We start from the raw sequence: 22,855 nt of genomic DNA on the forward strand, positions 1-22,855 counted from the left end.
AAGGGGGAGGCTAAGGTAGCAATGTGTCAGAATTGTCTGATTGAACCGTTCAGTGCTCTTTGCGTTCAGTCCTGTTCTCAACGATGATAGAAAATCCGCTGGGCATGCGGCATGCACTGCTTTACAAATTCGATCGTAGGCGTGATTGGACCGAAATGACTCACAGACAGCGCTGGCACGACCAAAGGTGATAAGAGATGAAACATATACGTGGTCAAATGAAATGGCGTGGTGGTGTGGCAGACAAGCCAGCGAGCCAGAAAGGGCCCCATCACGTGAGCCCATCCCACTGTGTACAGGAAACATTTGGAGTCTCGGTGGAGAGCGAGAATCGCAGGCCAAAATTATTGTTTCCTGCCCTTTGACCACCCGACTTCCTCTCAACATCCCTTCCGTCAACATCAATAAGCAACCGACTGCTGTCTGACCGTCGGGCCCCTTTTATCTCACCATTGCTGTTGTGCCAGAAACGACGCTTGACAATTCACTCGGGAGTCGGTCCACGGAAGATCATCCAACGCGCGCAGGCGGACATTCCAATCCTCGATCAACACAACCCTAGTGTCTCCTGCAGACAAATCTACTTCCCGTGCATGTCCTAGACCATATCTCCTAAGATGTCTGTTCTCCCTGCCGAGGTGCAGGGAGCCTTGACCCAACTCCTGCAAGCCCTCTCGTCTCCCGACAATACTCTCCGCAGTCAAGCGGAAGAACAACTGAACAATGACTGGACCCCCAACCGCCCCGAGGTGCTGTTGATGGGCTTGGCCGAACAACTCCAAGCCGCGCCAGACTCGTCGGTAAGCCACGATTCCCGACAGGAGGTCTCAGGGTCGGAGAGTTGCTAACGTATCTCTCGCCAGACACGCTCGTTCGCTGCTGTGCTATTTCGCAAACAAGCCTCAAAACAACGCAAAGTCCCTCCCAGCAATGACTCCAAGGAACTCTTTTGGTCCCTCAGCACCGAAGCCAAGTCGGCCATCCGATCAAAATTGCTGGAAGGTCTCGCCACAGAACAGATCAACCAAGTCAGGAATAAAATCGGAGATGCCATCGCCGAGATCGCGCGGCAATACGTGGATGCTGGTATGGCCCAATTGACTCTCACTTCTGCTTTGATACTCGGACTGACTTTCTGGAGGCACAAACGAGACCTGGGTGGATCTGCTGCATGTATTGTTCCAAGCGAGCCAGTCAACGGACGCCGGCATGCGTGAATGTTCGTTCCGAATATTCTCCACGACGCCGGGCATCATCGAGAGAGAACATGAAGGCGCCGTGCAAGAGGTGTTCCTCAAGGGTTTCAAGGACAGCAGTGTCGAGGTGAGATTGCGCCATGGGTTGAGCGTCCACGGCACACACATATTGACTTGGTCCAGGTCCGATTATCCGCCATTGAAGCATTTGCCTCATTCTTCCATTCGGTCACCAAAAAGACACAGCCGAAGTACTATCCTCTGGTGCCCGAGATCCTCAATGTTCTACCACCTCTCAAAGAAGCTGGAGACTCCGAAAATCTATCAAAGGCATTTGTCTCGCTTATTGATCTTGCCGAAATATGCCCGAAAATGTTCAAAGGTCTCTTCAACAATCTCGTCAAGTTTAGCATCTCAGTCATCCAGGAGAAAGAACTGGGGGATCAGACACGACAGAATGCGTTGGAGTTGATGGCCACCTTTGCCGAATGGGCGCCGGCCATGTGTAAGAAAGATCCCTCTTATGTAAACGACATGGTTACGCAGTGTCTGAGCTTGATGACGGACCTTGGGACCGACGACGACGACGCCTCGGAGTGGAACGCGACCGAGGACCTTGATAGTGATGAGAACGACTTGAATCATGTCGCGGGCGAACAGTGTATGGACCGCTTGGCGAACAAGCTGGGAGGACAAGTCATGCTTCCAGCAACGTTCACGTGGCTACCGAGAATGATGCATTCTGCCTCCTGGAGAGATCGGCACGCCGCTCTGATGGCCATCTCCGCCATTTCCGAGGGATGTCGAGACCTCATGATCGGCGAACTCGACAAGGTCCTCGAACTGGTTGTGCCGTCCTTGAGAGATCCTCACCCACGCGTCCGATTCGCCGGATGCAACGCCCTTGGCCAGATGAGCACCGATTTCGCGGGGCCCATGCAGGAGAAGTACCACCAAGTGGTGCTGACAAACATCATCCCCGTCCTCGAAGCACCCGAGCCGCGAGTACAAGCACATGCGGCAGCTGCACTGGTCAACTTCTGCGAAGAGGCGGAAAAGTCGATCTTGGAACCGTACCTGGATCAATTACTTGGACATCTCCTGCAGCTCCTTCAATCTCCCAAACGATACGTCCAGGAACAGGCACTGTCAACGATCGCCACCATCGCCGATTCGGCCGAGGGTGCCTTCATCCGCTACTATGACACGTTGATGCCTCTTCTCACCAACGTCCTGCAAGCCGAACAATCCAAAGAGTATCGATTACTTCGTGCCAAAGCCATGGAGTGCGCGACGCTGATCGCCTTGGCCGTGGGCAAGGAGAAAATGGGCCAAGATGGCATCAGACTCGTTCAAACTCTCGGCAACATCCAGCAAAACATCACGGATGATGATGACCCACAATCGCAGTATCTCCTGCATTGCTGGGGACGCATGTGCAGGGTCCTCGGCTCTGATTTCGTCCCATATCTTCCCGGTGTTATGCCGCCCTTGTTGGAGCTTGCGGCGGCCAAAGCAGATATTCAACTAATAGACAGCGAAGATGAAGTGCTGGAAGAGGAAGGTTGGGAGCTGGTGCCCTTGAAGGGGAAAGTGATTGGCATTAAGACTTCGACGCTCGAGGATAAGCATACGGCGATCGAACTCATTACGATCTATGCCCAAATCTTGGAAGCAGATTTCGAGCCTTTCGTGGCCGACATCACGGAGCGAATCGCTCTGCCTGGTCTGTCATTCTTCTTCCACGATCCCGTGCGGGTTGCTTCTGCCAAATTAATCCCCCAGTTACTCAACTCGATCAAGAAGCGATACGGTGACCAGTCGCCGCAACTCAACGAAATGTGGACGAAATGCTCCGAAAAAGAAATTGAAATCCTGAGTGCCGAACCTTCTATCGACACATTGGCCGAAATGTACCAATGCTTTTATGAGAGCGTCGAAGTGGTAGGCAAGGGGTGCCTGACACCACAACACATGGAACAATTTGTGCGGTCGGTCAAGTCGACGCTGGAAGAGTTCCAGAAGCGCGTCCAAGAGCGTGCTGAAGAGAAGGCCGAGACGGCCGCGGCCAACCAAGGCCCGGATGCCGATGAGGAAGATTCCTTGTCGGTACAATATGCCATCGAAGACGACCAGACCCTTCTCTCGGACATGAACAAAGCCTTTCACACGATATTCAAGAACATGGGCGTTGCGTTCCTCCCCGCGTGGCAGCAGCTCATGCCCTTTTATGATGCGTTCGTCAATAGTTCGGACCCCATGCAGCGACAGTGGGCGATCTGCGTCTTTGACGACGTCTTGGAATTCTGTGGGCCACAGTCCTGGCAGTATTCCGATCACCTTATGCAGCCGCTAATCAATGGCATGAGGGACGAAAATGCGAACAATCGACAAGCATCCGCGTATGGTGTGGGCATTGCAGGACAAAAGGGAGGAGAGCAGTGGAGTGACTTTGTCGCTGCGAGCATTGACATCCTTTTCCAGATCACGCGGGTCCCTAACGCCAGGAGCGACGACGATGTCTTTGCCACCGAGAACGCGTGTGCTGCGATCGCTAAGATTTTACACTACAACGCCAGCAAGGTGGTCAATCCCCAATCGGTCGTGGAGCAGTGGCTCGACACGTTGCCCGTGGTCAACGACGAAGAGGCTGCGCCGTATGCGTACAGTTTTGTTGCACAATTGATTGATCAGTAAGTTGAAGATTCCTCATCTGACCTCGACCGTGTCGCTGACATTCAATCCCCAGACAAAATCCGGCCGTGTTTGCCAAAGCGGCCCAAGTTTTCCATCACATCGCGCTTGCTCTGGAAGCGGAGATGATCCAAGGTGCCACCGCTAAGAAAATCGTTGAGAGCGCGAAGGTGCTAGTCGGCAAGACGGGGATCAATGCTGACCAGATCCTGCAAGGCCTCAGCGAGGACGGGCAGAGGACCGTGAGGAGTTATTTTGCATAATGAAAGGGGCCCCAAGTCGAAGCCTGAGAGGAGTGAATGAACGCGGGATTGGAAAGAGGGTGCGTGGCTGGTTTTGTTGTCGTGTTTCCGTGTCTGAATTTCGACTCGAGCAAGGAACCGGTGCTGCAACGAGGCCCCGGGAAGAGCAATATCACAAGCGACATAGACGAGATAAGCCGGAGGAAGCACTGGTATAAGATCGAACGAAGAATGCAAACGCAGATCTCTCTCTCTCTCTCTCTCTCTCTCTCTCTCCGTTTTTCCTTCATCTTTTAGGCGGAAGGTTGCGCGGAAGTGGATAGATATGATCTCTGCCTGCCCAGGTAATTTGGGGCCGTCGTTCGTTCGTTCTTTCTCACATATGTATCCCTCGTATGGCCTATCTATCTACCGATCATCCATCCGCCTGGCACCCTGTCATCCTATCCTCTTCGCCCCCTTGTCCATTTCCATTTCCCTTTCCATGATGTGGTTTAGGAGGGTGGATTTTCCGCGATTTATATGATTGACCTTTTCTCTTCTCCCTCATGGTTTCTTTTCTTCTCTTCGCTTCATCATCATAACTAACTAACTGTCTTCAGTACCGGCCGTCATGCCAAGGAAGGCGGTTTCTTGGTTGGTTCGTGTCTGATCGATCCATGTGTACCTCTCCCTGCCTCTCCCTGGGCCCCGGTCTCTTTTTTCTAAGACCGCATCCGATATATAATGGATGGATGGATGGATAGATGGAGACTCGGAGCTGTAAGAGACGAGCAAAAAAGACCTAGCCTACCTAAACTACCTCCAGGTACCTCGATAAATAAAACACATTAGTAGTTAGTTACATATACTTTACAAACATACATACATACATACATACATACATATCCGGAGAAGAAAGATCTTGGACACGGATACATACAGCCGGGACTCTCGAGGATAAAGTAGGATGGAACACATGATAGAATAGCCAGCCAGCCAACCAGCCAGCCAGCCAGGTAGGTAGGTAGGTGCACATTCAACAGGACCGCGATGAATAAATACAAATGTGCCTTGCACCTTGTACACACACTCACACGGGGCAGAGCGGCCTCGGATAATCCATTGGATAGACAGGTAAATAGGTAGGTAGGTAGGTATATACAAGAAACGCCATTCACCGCCGCGACCTCCATCGTCCTCTGTCGCGAGACTTAACTTTCCTATCTCGAAATTTTGTCCCCGTACTCGATATATTCAGATACCTCCCCCCAGTCGTTGTTAAAGAAAGCATTTCTTCACCCACTCATCCCATCCACTTCCAAAATTTTGGGTATAAAAAGGTGTCGCCTGCCGTCCAAACCAGGAGCATTGTCATCCACCCCATCCCAACACATTCTATACCAAGGTCACCCAATGCCCCATGCCGTCATGCACGGCACCCAACATCTCCCCTTTCTAGTTCGCTTCATGACCAGCTCGAACCGAGAGCCCGTCGTGCGAATCATAAGCTTTCAGGGCTCATCATGCTTGCGTCTCCGTCTCCAACCACCCCGTTCACTTTTTCAACACCATTCACTTGTGGCATCTCTCCATTGACGCTGTCCATCATGTCCAAGGCGTCCACAGAAGGAGGCAGGCCGGTGTCATCTTGAGTCTTGTCATTATCCGAAATCGTTTGGACCTCAGTCGTTGAAGGCTTTGCTTTCAGCATTGGTTTCTGTTTCTTCTCAGGACTTCCGTCCCCACCAGGACCTGGCGTTGACGGAGTAGCATTGCCCACGCCATTGACCATCGGACTGTCGTCGCCCAGCCCATTGGCAACAATCGACTTCCTCTTGCCTTTGTCCCCGGGCGTTGTGCTTCCCACCGCGGCCGCAGCAGCCTTGGCAGCGTTCGCGGCATTCTTGTTGGCGGCGGCCTTTTTCTGGGGACTGGCGTTACTCTTGAGTGTTCCCTCCCCGATCTTTCCAGACGCAGGAATTCTCGCCCTTCCGTGGCCGGGCCTTTGCTTCGGTGGCAGTTCCAGGTCTTCCGTGAGGGGACGCTCGCCGTTATCACGCAGGCGCTTCCGGAACCAATCCCTGATCAGACCAATCTGATCTTCCACATTTTCCATGCTGATCTTGGGCCAGCGGGTTGGTTCGATGAACATCTTCTCCGTCGAATCCGCCGAGTTATCTTGTTGATTGCTGAGGCCGAGGCGGTCTTGCAGGATGTGAAACGGCACGGTCAGACTGGCCATTCCAAACTCCTTATCGAGGCCTAGTTCACGGAAGCCAAAGAAATCTTCGTCAAGGTCGCCGGCGAAGTCTCCACCCACGTACTGCTCTCCACCGTCGGCAAACGATCCTTGTCCATGCGCAGTGTCGTCGGTCAAAGCTGGTCGAAGGAGATCGGCGAGATGTCCCTTCATCCGCTCATGCATCATGGTGAGTTTACTGGCGGTGCGATCGATATCTTCTCGTGCGTACACATCTAGGTCACCCAGTGACATACCACCCGTGTGAAGAGCATGCAAAATTGTCTCTTCCATGGTATACGGAGACTTGTACCGCACTTCCGATTGCTCACCCTGCGCAACGGGAACCGCGGACGGCACAGCAATCTTGTAGTCTTCTCGGTAGTTCACCAATGTCGAGCATAGCCGCTGGAAGAAATCAGCTGCTAGATCCGTCACCGCTTCTATCGCCAAAGGTTGAAACTCCTCAAACCCTGCGTGGAAGAAGATTTCCCCTATCGACCTTTGGAAAGCCGCCCTGCAGACCCACGGAGCCATGACGGGCCCGTCATCTGACATGACGTGGTTTGGAATGTCTGCCTCGACGAAGGGGTCTGGTTGGTACTTCTGGAACTGGTTTTGATAGGTCTGCGACTGAAGTTGCATCTGCTTGACGACGCTGATCTTCGAAACCACCTTCCGTGTGTCTTGCATTTGTCGCATGTTGGACTCGATCGTTTTGGAGAGCTTGCCACGCGGGGCGACAAACTGACCGGGAGGGTACAATCGGAGGAACTCCTCAGAATGTTCAATGACATGCCCTTCAGAATCTTGTTCCCATTTCAGTCGGGGGTCGATGTCGGGGATGGCAGCGAGCGCATCATAGTAGTCAGGTAACATATTCTCCTCCTCGACTTCCATTCCTTCAGCGAGAGTTTGACCATGGATTTCGACCCTGTTGTCCCGTTCAGATGTCTCTGCCCCGAGCTCTGCAACATCTTTGCCTGCGGCTTCTTGTTGCATACGTTGCCACCGGCGCATCCCGGCTTTACTGCGCAGCAACGCCGTCTCGTCGGCGTTCAATTTATCTCCACGGAAGAGCTTGTGTCGCGCGGCTGCGAGCATTGCGCGATCCTTTTTCGTCTTCTGTTTCCAGAGCTTATAGTCCTCGTCTTCATATTCAGGTATTGGCGCTTGGGAAGGCAGTGCGGGGAGATCCAGATCCATGGCTTCACTTCCGCCCCCAGCAACGCTGCCGGGGCCAGGAGCACCAATGGGGGTCAGAACTCCCGGCGGCGGCGTCGAGTGACCTTGACTCCCGTCCACCTCAGATTCTGCTCGAATGCCATTCTGGACGGAGCTCAGTGATTGCAACACAGGCTTGGTCTCCGGAATAGGGGTGGTTTCAGGCGGTGCTTTTCGGGCTGCTGCTCCTCCTTTCTTCGCGCTTTTCTTGGGAGCCTTACGGCCTCGGGATGACATGATGGGTTCGTCATCGCTCTCTTCAGCGCCGTCGTCGAGTTCACCTTGTTGCCGTCTTTCTTCAGCTTCGACCTCGGCACGATCTCTGATGACGATATCCGGGATTAGAGGCACAAGCTTGTCTGTCTCCTTCTGCATGAACAGGGCGTGTTTTCGGAACAGATGGTCAGGGTTGCTGTTGAACTTGAGGCAGTTCTTCCAAATCTGATTCAAATCATCCACAAATTCCTTCTTGGACTTGTAGGCAAATTGCTTGAGTTTCTTGGTCATGGTACCGAGATCCATGGGATGCTTGATGACGAGATAGTAGTCGGGAGCATCCTTCTTCTTGACGGGGTTGAGGAAGGGAGTCGAGTGCTCTGTGTGGGCCTTCAACTCGGTCAAGACTTTCTCCGCGGCCTCGTACAGTTCTTCCTGGCCAACCTTCTCCTCACTCGCCCATTTGCTTCGGTTCTTGCGCACCTCGCTCATCAGAGCACGAAGCTCCGACTCAGTTGCATGGACTAGGTTGCGATGTTCATCCAAGCGCGCAATAAGGTTCTTCAGCGTCAAACTGGACGCGCCGAGATTGGCCTTGCTCAAACTGCCTTGCTGCATTGTAGCATTCTGTCGGTTCGCATGACCTTCAGCTTCAGCTTCGGCCCGGCGCTCTGCCTCATCAAGGCGTTGCTGATCCAACATGGCGTCTCTGTCATTTTCCAGCGTGAAGAACATTGTCCGTGACAGGGTTTTGACGGTCTCAATTTCCTTGCGCTTGGCCTCTTCCAGCTTCTTACGGGCATCTTCGGCATCCTCCTTCTGTTTGTTCGGTCCCGCCTTGCTCGTAGTCTTTGCCGAGTCGGAGGGAAGACTCGGGGGTGGGGCGGGTCTCGGAGTCGGCGACGAGGTCGCGTCAGCGACAATATGCACCTTGTTTGGGCTTCCCTTGACGGGAGACGCGTTCGCCGCGGCGGCGTCCGCTGGCTCGTCGTCATCATCGTCGTCGTAGTCGTCGTAGTCGTCTTCTTCCAACTTGCGCTTTTTGGATATGGGAGCAGGGGGCGGAGCGGACGTCGCAGCGGCATCGGGGGCGGATTGTTGGGAGGGGGCGACAGCGAGAGTGCGCCTTTGAGGAGTCACAACTTGTCCGACATCATTGAACAGGGTTGCGAGTTTGCCCTCGGTATCTTGGAACAATTCGCGAAACCGGAGAACCTGGGGGTCTTCCTCGACGCTGGGCTCTGGCTCCGCAGCTTGGCCGGACTGGGAACCACTCCCCAGACTGCGCAATTTGAACGAACTCGGCGTGTGTGGTCTGGAGGGGGCGCGGAGCAGGCCATTCAAGGTATCTCTGTGTAGAGAATGCAGGAGAGGTTCATCGTCTGGTGGTTTCTGATTGTTTGGGGGCGGCCATGATAGGGACATGACCGTGCCAACCCCGACTGCGGCGAGGCGAGGGGCGTAACTCCTCCAGTTTGACAGGGAAGCCTCAGCGCCGACGAGGGAGTCGTGGGAAACGGCCAAAATTCGAGGAGACGGTCGAACGGAGTGCGTAGGGGATCCCGAACATGGATTGAGAAGAATATGCACCGAATTGGGGGTGGTGTTGATAAAAATCTCTGCCGACTGTTGATGCGATTACGCAGAGGCAGAGGCGGAGGCTTGAGGTTGAAAGAAACGTTACAAACTGCGGTTGGGATTGAGTGAGGCAAGCGGAGGCCTAGTGAGCCTAGGTGCCTTAGCCACGACCCTAAGCTACTCGGACTAGGGACCTTAGGTGATGAATCCAGCTTCTCCAACTCCCACTGCCCAGGCGACCTGCTCCTATATTTCTGATCGCCTCTAGGCCTCACTCAATTCCGTTCAGGCCATTGTCACCCTCTACGACTGACTTGTTTCTGTATCTGTGCTGTTTGTTACCGTTGGCCATGTCTGAGTCTGCCTAAGCTGGCACTCCGCCAGCCAAGTCCGACAACCCGTAGTGCCCGACATCGCATCCCTCGAGGACCACGTACCTGGATATCCCTCCATTGTCGTCGACACAACGACTTCGACAGTACCACTATTATACCGCAGCCACGATGCGAATCCGCTTTCCCTTTGCAAGTAGGTAGTCCCGACTTCGTCATACCTTCTCTGGATACTGACGAGTCCTCTGCAGTAACCTTCGTCATCCTCCTCGTCTTCTCCTCCAGTCTAGGCCTGCTCCCACATTCATCCCTCCCATCCACCCCAGCAGCAGCACAACCCTATATCCCTTCGCAGTCCGACAAGGCACTACACTTTATATGCTTTTTCCTCCTCACCGCGACGTTTTACTTCATCCTCGACACTTCTCGGCGACGTGTGATTCATCTAACCTTGATCGTATGCACATTGCTCCTGGGAGTGGGGAGTGAAATTGCGCAAGGACTCTTACCAAATGACCGTGAGTTTGACGCTTGGGATGTCCTGGCAAATGTCGTGGGAAGTCTTGCAGCATTGGGCTTGGCGAGCGCATATCATCGTCGGGCTGCCGAACGGAGAAGAAGAGCGAAATACTCTGCCCTGACGGGTGACGGCTTGGAAGGTGAAGACCTCGAGCTCGGCGAGGGTGCAAATGGAACGCTACACTCATCCGAGCTCGACGTCGACGGAGGCCAAGAGACGGGTGTCACGCCGGCTCGGACGGTGGAGGAAGAGCTGGACAACTGGGATGAAAACGCTCCAGATGATGCGTGGGATGAAGACGACGACACAACCGCCACCAGTGGACAACATACTAAAGTGACACCATCGACGAGCTCGGTTGGGAGCGAGGAACCGCCCAAGAAAGTTGCAGTCGACTAACACTTCAGGATGCCAGAGTGTCTGGTATACGCCGGGGGAGGCTGGGATGAAGCGAAATGGGCCACATGAACATGCAGCGCATTGAACCGAATCGGACCAAGATATCTATGGATTGTACGACTATTCGCTTCCCATGCTCTGTCTCCAGGGGTAGCAATGATTTAAGCCGGGTCAGATATAGTAATGAAGAGAATTGATCGAAAAGACTAAACCATTTCGTAGGGGCATGTCTTGCAATGGATCCGCTTCATGGCGATCGTTGCGCCGTTTTGCTTCCTTCCTGCTTCTTCTGTCTTGCGCTAAATGAATATCTGGGTCCTTGCAACAGCCCTCTTCCTTTACCATGTTCATTTCGCGTCAAGATCATAATGTCATGTAGACGTGAGCTCATTCTTATTCACGCTCCGCCTCGAGTTCTGCGGCTCGCAATCGACGGCCATATTCCACACCTAGGCCTCTGTGAACCTTCCTTTTCCTCCTCGTCTCCCCCTTTTTCTTGCTTGAACTCCACGTCTGCTCTGGCTTAGCGGAAACAGCTGAACCTCCCACAGCTGATCCGGAAGGGATTTCTCCTGACGCCGTGGCGGCCGACAGTAACTCCACCACCGGCATGACGACCGCCCCAGTTCCTGGCTGACAGTTAGCTAAAGTCTGTGTTGTGGTGAGGAGGCAATGGATTTGGGTGACATCCAGTCACTGCAGCCACTCATGTGTGAGAGAGGTTCGACTTACTTCGTGTAAAGGAACGGCATAGTTCTTGATTTTTTGCGGTTGGGATTTGAGGGTTGAAAAAGGCCGGGTCAATGGAGCGTTCGATACGAGACAGACACACGGAGAGGACTCAATGAAAGGTGGTAGCGGATGGTAAGACGAGAGATACGATGTAAGGGCTAGAAGTAATATTTATCTAGCTGTGTACAGAGGAAATCACCTGGTCATTATATGCCCAAGAGTACACCTGAAAACGCCTGCTAAGGTTGAAGAGTTCTTGGTATGACGCTCTGTGGCTGCTCCATATTCAAGCGACTGGCAAAGTGGTCGTCTTGCCAAGGACATCAAGGTTACCTACTGGCAAGCAAATCAGGCTTTTGACTTCCACTGTCTCAAAGTCGATCTGAGATAAGTTGTGCAAGCCACAAGATGCTCAGCATGAAGATCGAATGACGTATATCAACAACTCAGCCTTGGTCGTATACATGGCACGTGATACGTCAATAGGTGCCGCTTTAGCACCAGCCACGACAACCTCATCCCGACTTGCTCTGCTCAGTTTTCCACTCCAAGCAACCCAACTCACTCACCTTGGTGGGATCCCTTGAAGAATTCATTTCTTGAAGCGCTCGGTCAACATGGTGGGCCGAGAAATTGTACTCCGCATGGCCTCGAATAGCCAACTATCAGGCCCGAGACCCAACCACTCGAAACGCGCTTCTCCTAGAACGCGCTGAGGCTCTGCTACAGGATATCACACCACCCCGGCCTCCTGCGCAGCGACTATGGTCAAATTGTCTCTTTCACCCGTCTCCCCGCAGGTTTGCTCCATTGATTTCTCCATTGTTGCTCTCACCACCGTTGTGGCTCCTCAGTCCACTTCCCCCCTTCTTGATTCTGCGTTTCAGATGCATCACTAAACGTGTATCAGATCGACGTCGCTTGGCCAGAGACAAGACCTTCATATGTCGCTATTCCCCCCTTATCACACCACTGTTGCTCCTTCTTCAGAGGAAGAGCTAGCCAACAAATATTCTTATAGACCTACTACATTGTCTGCCAGTATGGAATCTGATCATCCCGCCGGCTCGGTCTTTCTCTCCTCGTTTTGTATTGTCTACTTTTCCTTTCCTTACGCAAAATCAAAGTCAAAGACGCGGCTGGTTCGGTTCTTGCCATTGCTTTTCGCCCTGCTAATTCTCCAAGTCCTCACGCTAATTCCGGCAAATCATCAAAACATCCGCTGGCTCGGTTTACAGTCATTCTGACCGAGCAGTCAACTTCTTAGGGGCACTACGCAGAAGAGTCCAAACCTCCCGCCATCTCACGGTCAAACTCATATACATTTACCGACGCTTAGGCTTGGCTTTGTCAACGGTGCCAACCATGTCGGAACGAACGAGGTCCACGCCCTTGATGAGGATGCTCCTCTCAGGAGAGGTCAGTGGAGAGGAGCCTAGAGATTTGTCTCCTAAAGAGAGGTTTAATAGATGGATGGTCAACGAAGGATCTCGACGTCTATTTGTCGGCATCTTTATCCTCGTGCACTGCATGTTGTACGGTTTCGGCTTTATGAACTACCAGCTGAAAGACAACCTGACCAAAGCCCGCGCCACCTACGGCTACGGCTATCCCATCGCTCGATCTGCTGCCCTCGTCTTGCATTTCGATGTCGCCTGTATTCTCCTGCCGGTTTGCCGAACCCTCATTTCGCTCGCTCGCCAAACACCTCTGAATGGAATCATACCTTTCGACAAAAACATTACCTTCCACAAACTCGTGGGCTATTCGATTGTGTTCTTCACGTGGGTTCACACTATTGCCCATCTCCACAACGTCGCACAACTCTCCGCGAAGAACAACGGAGGCTTCATCGGGTTCGTCAAGCTCAACTTCCTGACAGGCCCCGGCTGGACCGGCTATATTCTGACGATCTCAGTCATGGCCATGTTTTTCACCGCGCTTGAGAAGCCTCGCCGAGCCAACTACGAGCGCTTCTGGAATACCCATCATCTATTTGTCATCTTCTTCATCTTCTGGTCCATCCACGGAGCTTTCTGCATGATTCCCGCAGATAACAAGCCGTTCTGTTTCGGCAATGGCTCGTTCTACCTTTACTGGATGGTGGGTGGCTTCACTTACCTTGTGGAGCGTGTCCTGCGCGAGATCCGTGGCTACCAGAAAACCTATGTGACCAAGGTGATTGAGCATCCCTCGAACGTGGTTGAAATTCGGATCAAGAAAGAGCATACGAAAACGCGCCCCGGGCAGTATATCTTCCTGTGCTGTCCGGAGATTTCACTCTGGCAGTATCATCCATTTACCCTCACGTCTGCCCCTGAAGAAGACTATCTGTCTGTCCATATCCGCATGGTTGGCGACTTCACCAAAGCCCTCGGCAGAGTTCTCGGATGCGAAGGCTTGAAGATCCACGACGAGAAAAAGGCTCAATACTCCGAAGCTGTGTCCAAGGTTGACGAGAGCGGTACGCAGCTCACTAAACTTCTGCCACGGCTATACATCGATGGGCCCTTTGGTTCCGCCTCAGAAGATGTCTTCAAGTTCGAGACTGTGCTCCTGATCGGCGCGGGTATCGGTGTGACCCCGTTTGCCTCGATCCTAAAGTCTATCTGGTACCGCATGCGGGAATCCGGATCCTCTGCCCCGAGGACGCGACTGCGCAAGGTATATTTCTTCTGGGTGTGTCGAGATTTCGGTTCCCTGGAGTGGTTCAAATCCCTGCTCACGGCCATCGAGAGCGAGGACAAGTGCCACGCGATCGAAATCCACGCGGTATGTCTATTCCCATTCCCGGCTCTTCTCGTCAAGACTTCCCAGCTAACACGATCATTGACAAAACAGTACCTGACGGCCAAAATCACCGCTGCCCAGGCGTCCAACATCGTCCTGAACTCCGGGGACACCGACGCGATCACGGGCCTCCGCACACCCACCAACTACGGGCGTCCCAACTGGGACATGGTGTTTCGCGCCATCCGCAAGATCCACTGGCCCGGCGAGTGCGGCGTCTTCTTCTGCGGGCCCAAGGGCCTGGGGGCCGAGCTGCACGTCAAGTGTAACATGTACACCGAGGCCGGGGATCAGGGCTACAGCTTTGTCTGGGGTAAGGAGAATTTCTAAAGCAGTGGAGGGCCGAATCGAGGCGGTGAGGCGCCTGCATGCCTACGACGTCGCCCTCGTGGCGCGGCTGGGAGACCGTGACGACCCTCTCGCACGCTCTCAAAGATCCCGCAAATCACAATAGACCTTTCGTTTCTTGGGGACCACATGAGCGAGCGAGCTTTTCTATCCCACGGGGTGCTCCGCTCAATCCGTCGGCACAAAAGACGCACAAAAGACTGGCGTAGTTCAGGGGCACATGTAGTAGGTAGGCTCTTGATCGACGGCGGAGATATATGTAGGGAATTTGTAGTAACGAACGAAAATCCCATCGGGGATGCTCTGCTGACCTGCTCGCCCGCTTTGCTCGTGCTCCGCACTCTGAATTAAACTCCCCCCTTTCCCTGGACGCTCTTTGCGAAAACACCTTGAGCAAATGAAAACACTAAGAACCTTTCATTCTCCGACACGGTGGCACTGCGTAGCCGCGACAGGATGGATTAATTGTCCGTTCAATTACCAAACTTCTCCCGCCACTGACATAACACCAAACGATGCTCTCTGAGGCTGCAACGAGTTCCCAAGTCGATATGAGTCTCGGCCATTCAGGTGATGGGCCTTGGAACAGGCCCATGGTCCTGGAGAGACCTATTCAGTCACCGTCTCCATCGAGACGCGGCTGGTGCGCACTTCCGCTCTGGGTGAGGCAAGACGGGCAATCTCGGTTTTCCGGGTCCAGAGACCCGGAGACAGACCATTCCTCTTTCAGGGGCCAGGTGATCATGGTGAAAAACAACAAGATATCCGACGTTGCAGAGGGTATTTTATGAGTGTCCTGCAAATGTCGGAAAATGCGTCCGTGTGTAAAGCGTGACTTAGAACCCAATTTGCAAGAACCAATGGCACATTCATAGCGGCCATGGTCCTGTTGCAAATGCAGCTCCCTCTCAAGATCAAAAACTGTGGCAGAGCAATGGTTATAAGGACACATGAAACGCATGTGCTTTTCCCTAGCATGTTCTATCATCTTATCTTTGCGGGAAAACACCTCGGCGCAATCACTGTCAACACACGGATACCCAGCCACATTGTTGTGAGTAGAATCGAAGTGTCTCCTGAGGTCGCAGGTCTTTCCGAAGGGCTTCTTGTAAGTACAGCCTGGATGTGTGCAGACCAAAGGAACAACATGGATGTTCCTGACGTGGGTTCTCAGCGAGGAGCGAGAACGAAAGGTTGCCTTCGAGGGACAGTCCTGCCAGAAACATCTTTGCGGGCCGTTCCACATTCTGTCGATGTTTTCTGCAACTACTCGCATGCGTTCTGGTGGAGAAGCAGTATTCATTCCAGTTTGCTTGGCGATAACACGTGAAGATTGCAAAGGAATCCCGACAGGGACCTGACTGTTTACCTGATCGCCCTGTTAGCGTCTGCTAAAAAAAAAAAACTCACGTCGATTGGCTGGATTTGTGGGACATGCAAATTTGGCCCCAGTTGCGCTTCGTTGTTGGCCGTCGCCAGGCCGGTAGAACGAAGGCCGTCGGGGTCCAGAAGAGCATTCGGAGCTGCCTCCATCTCGCCCAAGTAGTAGTGACCAGCAGCATTGTCAAGCGTCTGTGACCCGGCTCGCAGGCTGCGAAAATCACCACCGTCCAAGACTGAAAGTGATTTCCAAGTCGCTGCAGGGCTCATCGGAGCACTGGCACTTGAAGCAAAGGGCTGCCGGGTCGCAAATATGTCAGAATTAAAGTCGCTGGTGATATCCTCAATCGTGTTGAATTGGTGATCCTGTTCCGCAAGATTTGGACTGTCGAAAGACTGTTCGCCTTGCTGCGAATCTGCCTGACCATTCTCCAGAGGAGTGTAGGAAAAATCGGCGGTGGCTGAAGTAATGGTAGGGCTGTCGAACAGGCACGATCCGGGAAGGGGGAACAGGTCGAGGTCGGGCAATTCATCTTGAAGCAACATCTGCTCGTAGGAGATGTCGTACCTCTGTTCAGAAGACATGGTGGTCAAGATCTCTGCAAGTTCGGCTTTTTCGTTTGAACGAAACAAGTAGCTGCGGACGATTGTGTAGGAGGAGGCTGGGTAGGGTGTGAAGAAGACATTGACAGGAGGATGGGATGTAGAAGGGAAAATAAGATTGAGGGCCAGTGGCTGAAGTGAGCGCCCTTCGTCTTGTCCCTCCCGGCCTCTTTGCGCCCTCGTGGCTTTCTCCCTCTTTGCAGAAGCTTGGCATTTGCCTGCGGTTTTGTACTCGGTACGAGGTATACATCTGCGAAACGCCCTGACTCATATAGACAACTCCCCATCTGCTCTCTTGACAAAATGGCATTCGAACCCCCAAACTTGACTCCCAACCAGAGAACCGCGAGGGCCTACACGACTGGTACAGCCTTTCTGATAGGTGTTTCCAAAGGCAGATTAATGACTGGGGTGCAAGACCATTCACCATCCCAGGGTAGACTCCAAAAGATGTTCGACTGTTCACCCAAAAGAAGAAATACATATAGACCCATAGGAAAAGGTCTTGACCCCATTGTCTACCTGGAACCAGCGAATGCCGAGTAGTATTGTCTAGTGTCAATTACCCAACGGCCATTCCTCTTCCGAGTACGAACGGACTACCTCATACATGTATACATCCTATTGACTCTGGGGTGTAAGACGAGGGAACAAGGTGTATAAGGAAGGATCTGCAGCTTGTCACATCCACCCGAAGTCGAAAGTCGAAAGAATGGATATACATATGTATCCGCCTGTGGGTCGTTCCGAACATAGTGCCAAAAAAAGGCTTGTCTTCACCCTGCAAGATCTCACTAAATCCGCCCGAGAGAAGGGGCTTCAGCTCGCCGAAACACTTGGCCCAACACACCAAGCTGCCACTCAACACAGACCCGGAAAAAGGCAGTCTGGAGGGCACACTTCGAGAAAGAGAACAAAATTCTTCGAGGAGGAGGAAAAGGAGCACCAGCCTCACCCGAATCCCAGCGCCTTGATTCAGTATAGCAATTCGGGCCCCTTTTTCGCATTCCTCTATCCAGATCAATCCCTTGAATCACGCCCTGATTGCGACTTGGCAAAGTGTCTTGGCCCAGACGGTGATTCCTTCAGAGATCCAGAAGTCTTCAACGTCTCTCACGGTATGGAACACCGAAGGGATCGACATAATTGAGTGCGCCGAACGCTTGCACTTTGTCCTGGCATGGACGTCGTTATTGCAATCGACGGCCATGTCATCATCGTAAATGAAGAAGCAGCTTATGGTGAAGGCCGTCGCGTACAAAGTTGCCGGCATAGCCAAGTTACGAAAGAATCTGCCCACCCTGACAAACCTGACTGCAATTCGAGCTGTGTGGCATCTTATGGGAGCCGAATTGTACAACGGGTACTTGACAGCGGCAGTGACGCATTTCCATGCTATGGTTAATCTTGTTGCGTCTGTTGGTGGCCTCGACAGCCTGCTGTGGGAATTGAAGAAACTGGTCATTGTCAGTGACACGATGATTGCATCCGCGAGAAAAACGAAACCCGCTTTTGAAAGTGGTAAGTTTGTTCCCCGTCTGGAAGTCTTGGGGGTTTGGCGTAGTGGCTAAGGTGGAACTAAGAATTCTCCTCTAACAGGATGACCGGGATCCTGGAGCAGTGACGACTATCCTATCTGAGCATTAGGTAGACCTCCTTGCTGTTGAGCGGAAAGGCCACAGCAGCCGCTTCGAAGTCACCGCCACGATAGATAGCCAGGGACTCCGCCGCTCCGCAGGGCAAGTACGCCAGTCGACTCCTTTACGTAGGCGTCGACCATCTCCCTTGGGACGAAGCAGCAACAAGCCTCGGTCACAGTCGCGCTTGATTTACTACTTAATTGAGAAAATCTGGCCATATCCCTTCTAGATTGCCCCCCCCCAAATCATCTGTTTGTTGTAGATCCGTGCCGTAATTATGTACCTAGGTAAGGAGGTAGTAGAGGGGGAGACATAGGTACCTGGACAATCTAACGAGTACAAATCCAGGGACCAGCATGTCCCATAACACAGTATCGTCTCCTCCGTCACGAGCGGAGGTTGTTCCGCCCCAGGCCTTCATTTTGCAAACACAGTTCGAATCAAGGTATTCGAGAGGAAGACGGGAGAAGCTCAGATCCATTGTTTCATTGATTTCTCTCCCTCGTGGCTGGACTTGCATGTCGCAGCCTCGTGTGCGGCCGTGAGGCCGTCCTCGACAACAACAACTAGTATACGCCCGACCTTCCACCTAGTCTGCCGCTCCTGTAAAGCGGCAGTCAGACTCCTTCTCCTCCAAGAGGGTGAGTGATACCAATCAGATAGCTCGTCAAGCATTAGTTCATTTCATACATATATACCCCACCCGATGCTGGAGGGTGCGCGAGAGGGAAATAAAGAAAAAACAACCAGGGCCAGATCTTCTTGCACAGGCGGAACCAGCACTCGATTCATTATCTGTCCGCTCGACTCAGACTTCTCAGCACACCCCCCAGATCTCTCGGGGGGCTCCCTGATCTCACGCCTAGGGCTTTTCGTTTCCCTTCTTTCTCCCGCTGCGTCAGCTTCTCGGCGCAGATGGCCAGTACTCTTCCTGCCACGCTGTCAGCCGCGGTCCGGTACTGCGCTATCCTGTGGATGCCGTCCGCGAACGTGTCGACGGTCGGGCCTATCGATTCCAAAACACCACCGAGGCGCTGTGATATCTGATCTGTGGTTGAGATGTCGGAAGCTAACGAGTCGAGTGCAGCGGCATCTGCTTCGGAGAGAAGGGATCTGTCCAATTGATGCGCTTTCGATGGACTTGTCGGCACGTCAAGATCACGCAAGCTGGGCACGTTGGGAGGCCGGAGCAACTTCTCCAATGCCTCTTTCTCGAGTCGCAAACTGCCATCACCGTCAGCCACCGTGTCTACAACACCCGCTAACGTCCAAGGCTCACCATTTGATTTGCTCCTCTAATTCGGCAATCTTTTCGATGTTCTGTGTGTTCTTTGGGTTGGGCCGTTCTGGAAGTGGCTCCTGTGGCACAGGAACTTCTTCGCGGCCAAACCAGTCCGATAGATCAGACCTGTTGGCCAACTCTTTCAACAGTTCCTCTTCAATTACTCGGGCTGTCGAAAAACGTTAGCAAGGGACCGAATCATGAAGCTTTGACGGTTGCAAACCTGCTTGTCTGGCGCTGGCCTCCCCAAAGCCCGCACCTGATGGTTTTTCATCGAGAGAACGCTCGGCACACCAGATGAGAAGCTGTTTCATCCGTCTGGGCTCCGGGAGACCCTCGCTTTCAATGTGCTTATAATAGTCCGACACGTCCAGTTCTGGATGGGGCAAGGCTTGAATGAGAATTAGCAAACTGTGACTGACCGTGGCGCCAGACTTCTCACCACTGGAATTCCCTGATTCAATGAGCGAGCTGGCCCTTCGCCCGCGCATGCCCAGACTACTCCTCCTTTCGCCCTTGCCGGCCTTGCTTTCACGCATGGCTTTGTTCCGTTTGATGACTGGCGTGTCCGCGAAAGGCAGCGCGATCTTGGTCGAAGCATGGTCTTGTTGATTTATAGAAGAGGCCTCCTCATTTGAATTATCTTTAGGCTTTGCGGGAGGTGGTTCGTCCACCTTCTTTTCCGGCGACGTTTTGCGGGGTGCTTCAGCAGGATGTTCTCGCCTCTTCGCCTCCTCTTTGCGCACACTTTTCTTGGCAGGGCTTGCAACTTGTTGTTCGTTATCTCTGGATAGACGTTTTGAGCGACGTCGGGGAGGCTCTTCCTTCGAAACGGGTGTGGGAAATGAGGTTCGATTCCTTCGCTGGGCAGGCTTCGGTCTCGTCTCTTCGTTCTTCGGAATTTCGGTCTTGACACTCGGGGGCTGAGATTTGGGCGCGTCAATTTTGGTTGATACGGCAGCTCTCTCCTTCTCTGCCGGTTTCGCTTGAGGAGGCTTCTTTTTGACGCGTTTAAATTGAAACCCATCGTCCTCCTCGTCGTAATCTAGCAATCAGTGTAAGTCTTTCTGCTCGCATTCCGCCTCTGGCCCTCCCGACAGAAACCTACCCATCTTCCTTTTCCTCTCATTGGAGGCTCTAGCTGCTTGCGCAGCTACAGGTTCTGAGGTGCTGACAATTGTCTTCCCATTTCGGTTGCCTTGTTCCTGAGTTGAATACACTGTCGCGTCATCTTTCTCTTGAATTCGCGCGCTCAACCGTCGGGTCGGCCTTTGGATCGATGACATTGGCAGTGGGTGTAGCGGATGACGCGCAATTAGCATTGTCATTGGAGCGTTGGTGTGTCGGATCCCGCGTTTGTTGGTGAAATCGGTCGCATGCGCAGGTGCGGAGTTGGGCCGGTGGTTTAAAAGTTGAGCAATTTCATCCTAACGATATCTCTGCTAAAGAGTGATCGGACTGCGGCGCTGCGAGGGGGGAGTGGGCGTGGCAACGGGCGTGGAAATGGGAGCGAAGGTGGTGTCCAGCACTGAGGCGGCTTGTATCGCGGGCTTGTTCAATTGTTTACAGTCTGAGCCGAGCCCGCCAATCAGAATCCAGATGCCGCTTTTACACAGCGACTTCTCCTGCGCTCACTTTCACCATCAGACTGCGTTCTCTTCCGTGCACATCGACAGCAAGTCAGGATTCGAGCAGGATGCTTTCTTTCTCGCATGCCATCTACTGCATCTACCGCTCACTACATACTGGCAGTGGCAGTCTCGACGACCACGGTCTGAAAGTTACTTCGTCTCCGAAGAGAAGATCCGCCATCTTTCGTTCAGCGTTCTCTGCACCTCCATAGACCTTGCCAGATACAACCTGGCTTTCTCCCTTGGGCCGAGGGTCTCGGAAAGACAGATTGGACCAAGATCCTGACCAGCAGAGACCACTGTCGAAGACACAAGCTGCACTTCCCGACTCCAGTCGTCCCGCGTTAATTGACCTTGCAAATGAAGTCGGAGAAGCTGTGCATGCAGACAGGCTTGTGCAACGGCTGAGGCCGCGTGAGGTCTCTGGCCACCAGCAGCGTCTCCAAGCAGCACTATCTTTCCATCGCTAAAGATGTTTTCCAGCGCCAGAGAATCTGTGATCACTTGAACGAATGGGTTCTTCGTCTTGGCCACCGCTTCCGCAAACTGTGGCGAGAGCTCATTCTGTGCTCTTGCCCTGATCTCCTCAGCTAACCGTGAGCACATTCCACCTTGTGGCAATGCGAAGCAGTGTCTGACGCCATTGATATCTGTCATCAGCTCTGCCAATTCTTCCTCGGTCTTCCTCAGGTACCACCCCCAGTTGAGGAGCTTGTGGGAGTCTGGAGGCCCGACTTTGCTTGCTGGGACGGTATAAGAGAGCACTTGGGAGTTGCTGTTGAAGCACAGCGTGCCAGATAAATCCAACACCTGCGTCGTGGCAACCGAAAGATGGTCAACGGGCACAAGGCCACGAAACAGCACGTACCCAGCGTAGGTTCGCTTCGTGTCTGGGAGCATAATAGCGCGGACGTTGGACGAGGCACCGTCTGCCCCGACGACGAGATCCGCTAGCAACGTCTCCTTCCCAGTGTCGTTTACGAATTGGACTTTCATCTTGCCGTCGTGCTTAATCACGTCCCAAACTTTGCAGGAATACTGATATGTAACCACCGCCCCCTCATCGGAACTCTTCTCTATGAATGCGAGCATCAATACACGGAAAAGCTGGCTCCACGTGGTCGCACAGTTGCCGACGACGTCTCTGTGGAAGGTTACTTCGCCTTCCTGGTTGAGAATCTTGATGGATTTGAGCGGAATTCCATAAGAACTCATAGCCGCATTTGCATGTCTCCAGAGAAATTCGGCAACCTCATCTCCAATGCGAATCCCAGCTCCTTGGTCTTGCAACTGACTTGAAGGCTGACGTTCTAAGATGGTGATGGAACCGATTTCAGGCAGTGTCTTGAGCGAGACACCGACGCAGAGGCCTGCAATGGATCCTCCTACCTACAGTTACGAAACTGGTCAGTCGGCGTCGGCCACTGCTAAGGGTGCGGAAGTGAAGGACCAGGCCGTGAGTTTTGGGGCACAAGAAATATGACTTACTATCACCACATCCAGGCGATGCTGCACATCCATTGTCATGGAGTAGATCGTTGTGGATTCCAAGAAGGATGTCTAGGAGCGTTTCTATCGCAAAGGAATATATACACCTTTCAGGGCGAAATGAGGGGAGATGACCTCGTCTTTAAAGCCCTGAGAGCATGAAAAGTTTTGCGAGCCTCCTTCGCTGATTGTCGATGATCTTGCTTTCAGCCCACAACTGGGAACAGAACAATATAGCATGGGCCGCTGAAATGGTGTCTCGTATTCGAATACGATGTACCGAGTAGAGGCTGCGCCTCGCCATTTAAGCGAAAATGCGATGAAGCATGGCAAGGGTGC

At 53.0% G+C, this 22,855-nt stretch overlaps 8 protein-coding genes across 8 annotated transcripts; 4 read left to right on the forward strand and 4 right to left on the reverse strand.

The window, feature by feature from the left end:
• Window positions 1-617: 617 nt before the first annotated feature.
• AYL99_04500 (hypothetical protein) lies at window positions 618-4,153 on the forward strand (the record flags this gene model as incomplete). Its single annotated transcript, XM_018836014.1, has 5 exons — window positions 618-800; window positions 864-1,086; window positions 1,142-1,323; window positions 1,380-3,889; window positions 3,946-4,153. The coding sequence occupies 5 exons, from the start codon at window positions 618-620 to the stop codon at window positions 4,151-4,153; spliced, it is 3,306 nt and encodes a 1,101-aa protein (XP_018695664.1).
• A 1,462-nt stretch (window positions 4,154-5,615) lies between these two features.
• On the reverse strand, window positions 5,616-9,218 carry AYL99_04501 (hypothetical protein; the record flags this gene model as incomplete). Its single annotated transcript, XM_018836015.1, has 1 exon — window positions 5,616-9,218. The coding sequence occupies one exon, from the start codon at window positions 9,216-9,218 to the stop codon at window positions 5,616-5,618; it is 3,603 nt and encodes a 1,200-aa protein (XP_018695665.1).
• A 656-nt stretch (window positions 9,219-9,874) lies between these two features.
• AYL99_04502 (hypothetical protein) lies at window positions 9,875-10,622 on the forward strand (the record flags this gene model as incomplete). The annotated part of the gene is made up of 2 exons (XM_018836016.1): window positions 9,875-9,899; window positions 9,955-10,622. 2 exons carry the CDS (start codon window positions 9,875-9,877, stop codon window positions 10,620-10,622), a joined length of 693 nt encoding a protein of 230 aa, XP_018695666.1.
• Window positions 10,623-12,719: 2,097 nt separating this feature from the next.
• Window positions 12,720-14,474, forward strand: AYL99_04503 (hypothetical protein; the record flags this gene model as incomplete). Its single annotated transcript, XM_018836017.1, has 2 exons — window positions 12,720-14,126; window positions 14,196-14,474. 2 exons carry the CDS (start codon window positions 12,720-12,722, stop codon window positions 14,472-14,474), a joined length of 1,686 nt encoding a protein of 561 aa, XP_018695667.1.
• Window positions 14,475-15,758: 1,284 nt separating this feature from the next.
• On the reverse strand, window positions 15,759-16,457 carry AYL99_04504 (hypothetical protein; the record flags this gene model as incomplete). Its single annotated transcript, XM_018836018.1, has 2 exons — window positions 15,759-15,761; window positions 15,903-16,457. 2 exons carry the CDS (start codon window positions 16,455-16,457, stop codon window positions 15,759-15,761), a joined length of 558 nt encoding a protein of 185 aa, XP_018695668.1.
• A 1,241-nt stretch (window positions 16,458-17,698) lies between these two features.
• AYL99_04505 (hypothetical protein) lies at window positions 17,699-18,099 on the forward strand (the record flags this gene model as incomplete). The annotated part of the gene is made up of 2 exons (XM_018836019.1): window positions 17,699-17,996; window positions 18,059-18,099. 2 exons carry the CDS (start codon window positions 17,699-17,701, stop codon window positions 18,097-18,099), a joined length of 339 nt encoding a protein of 112 aa, XP_018695669.1.
• Window positions 18,100-18,906: 807 nt separating this feature from the next.
• On the reverse strand, window positions 18,907-20,683 carry AYL99_04506 (hypothetical protein; the record flags this gene model as incomplete). The annotated part of the gene is made up of 5 exons (XM_018836020.1): window positions 18,907-19,339; window positions 19,395-19,566; window positions 19,621-19,788; window positions 19,840-20,442; window positions 20,506-20,683. The coding sequence occupies 5 exons, from the start codon at window positions 20,681-20,683 to the stop codon at window positions 18,907-18,909; spliced, it is 1,554 nt and encodes a 517-aa protein (XP_018695670.1).
• Window positions 20,684-21,178: 495 nt separating this feature from the next.
• On the reverse strand, window positions 21,179-22,549 carry AYL99_04507 (hypothetical protein; the record flags this gene model as incomplete). The annotated part of the gene is made up of 2 exons (XM_018836021.1): window positions 21,179-22,417; window positions 22,517-22,549. The coding sequence occupies 2 exons, from the start codon at window positions 22,547-22,549 to the stop codon at window positions 21,179-21,181; spliced, it is 1,272 nt and encodes a 423-aa protein (XP_018695671.1).
• Window positions 22,550-22,855: the final 306 nt, after the last annotated feature.

This window comes from Fonsecaea erecta (genome assembly GCF_001651985.1).
Source record: "Fonsecaea erecta strain CBS 125763 chromosome Unknown Scaff3, whole genome shotgun sequence".
NCBI classification, from domain to species: domain Eukaryota; kingdom Fungi; phylum Ascomycota; class Eurotiomycetes; order Chaetothyriales; family Herpotrichiellaceae; genus Fonsecaea; species Fonsecaea erecta.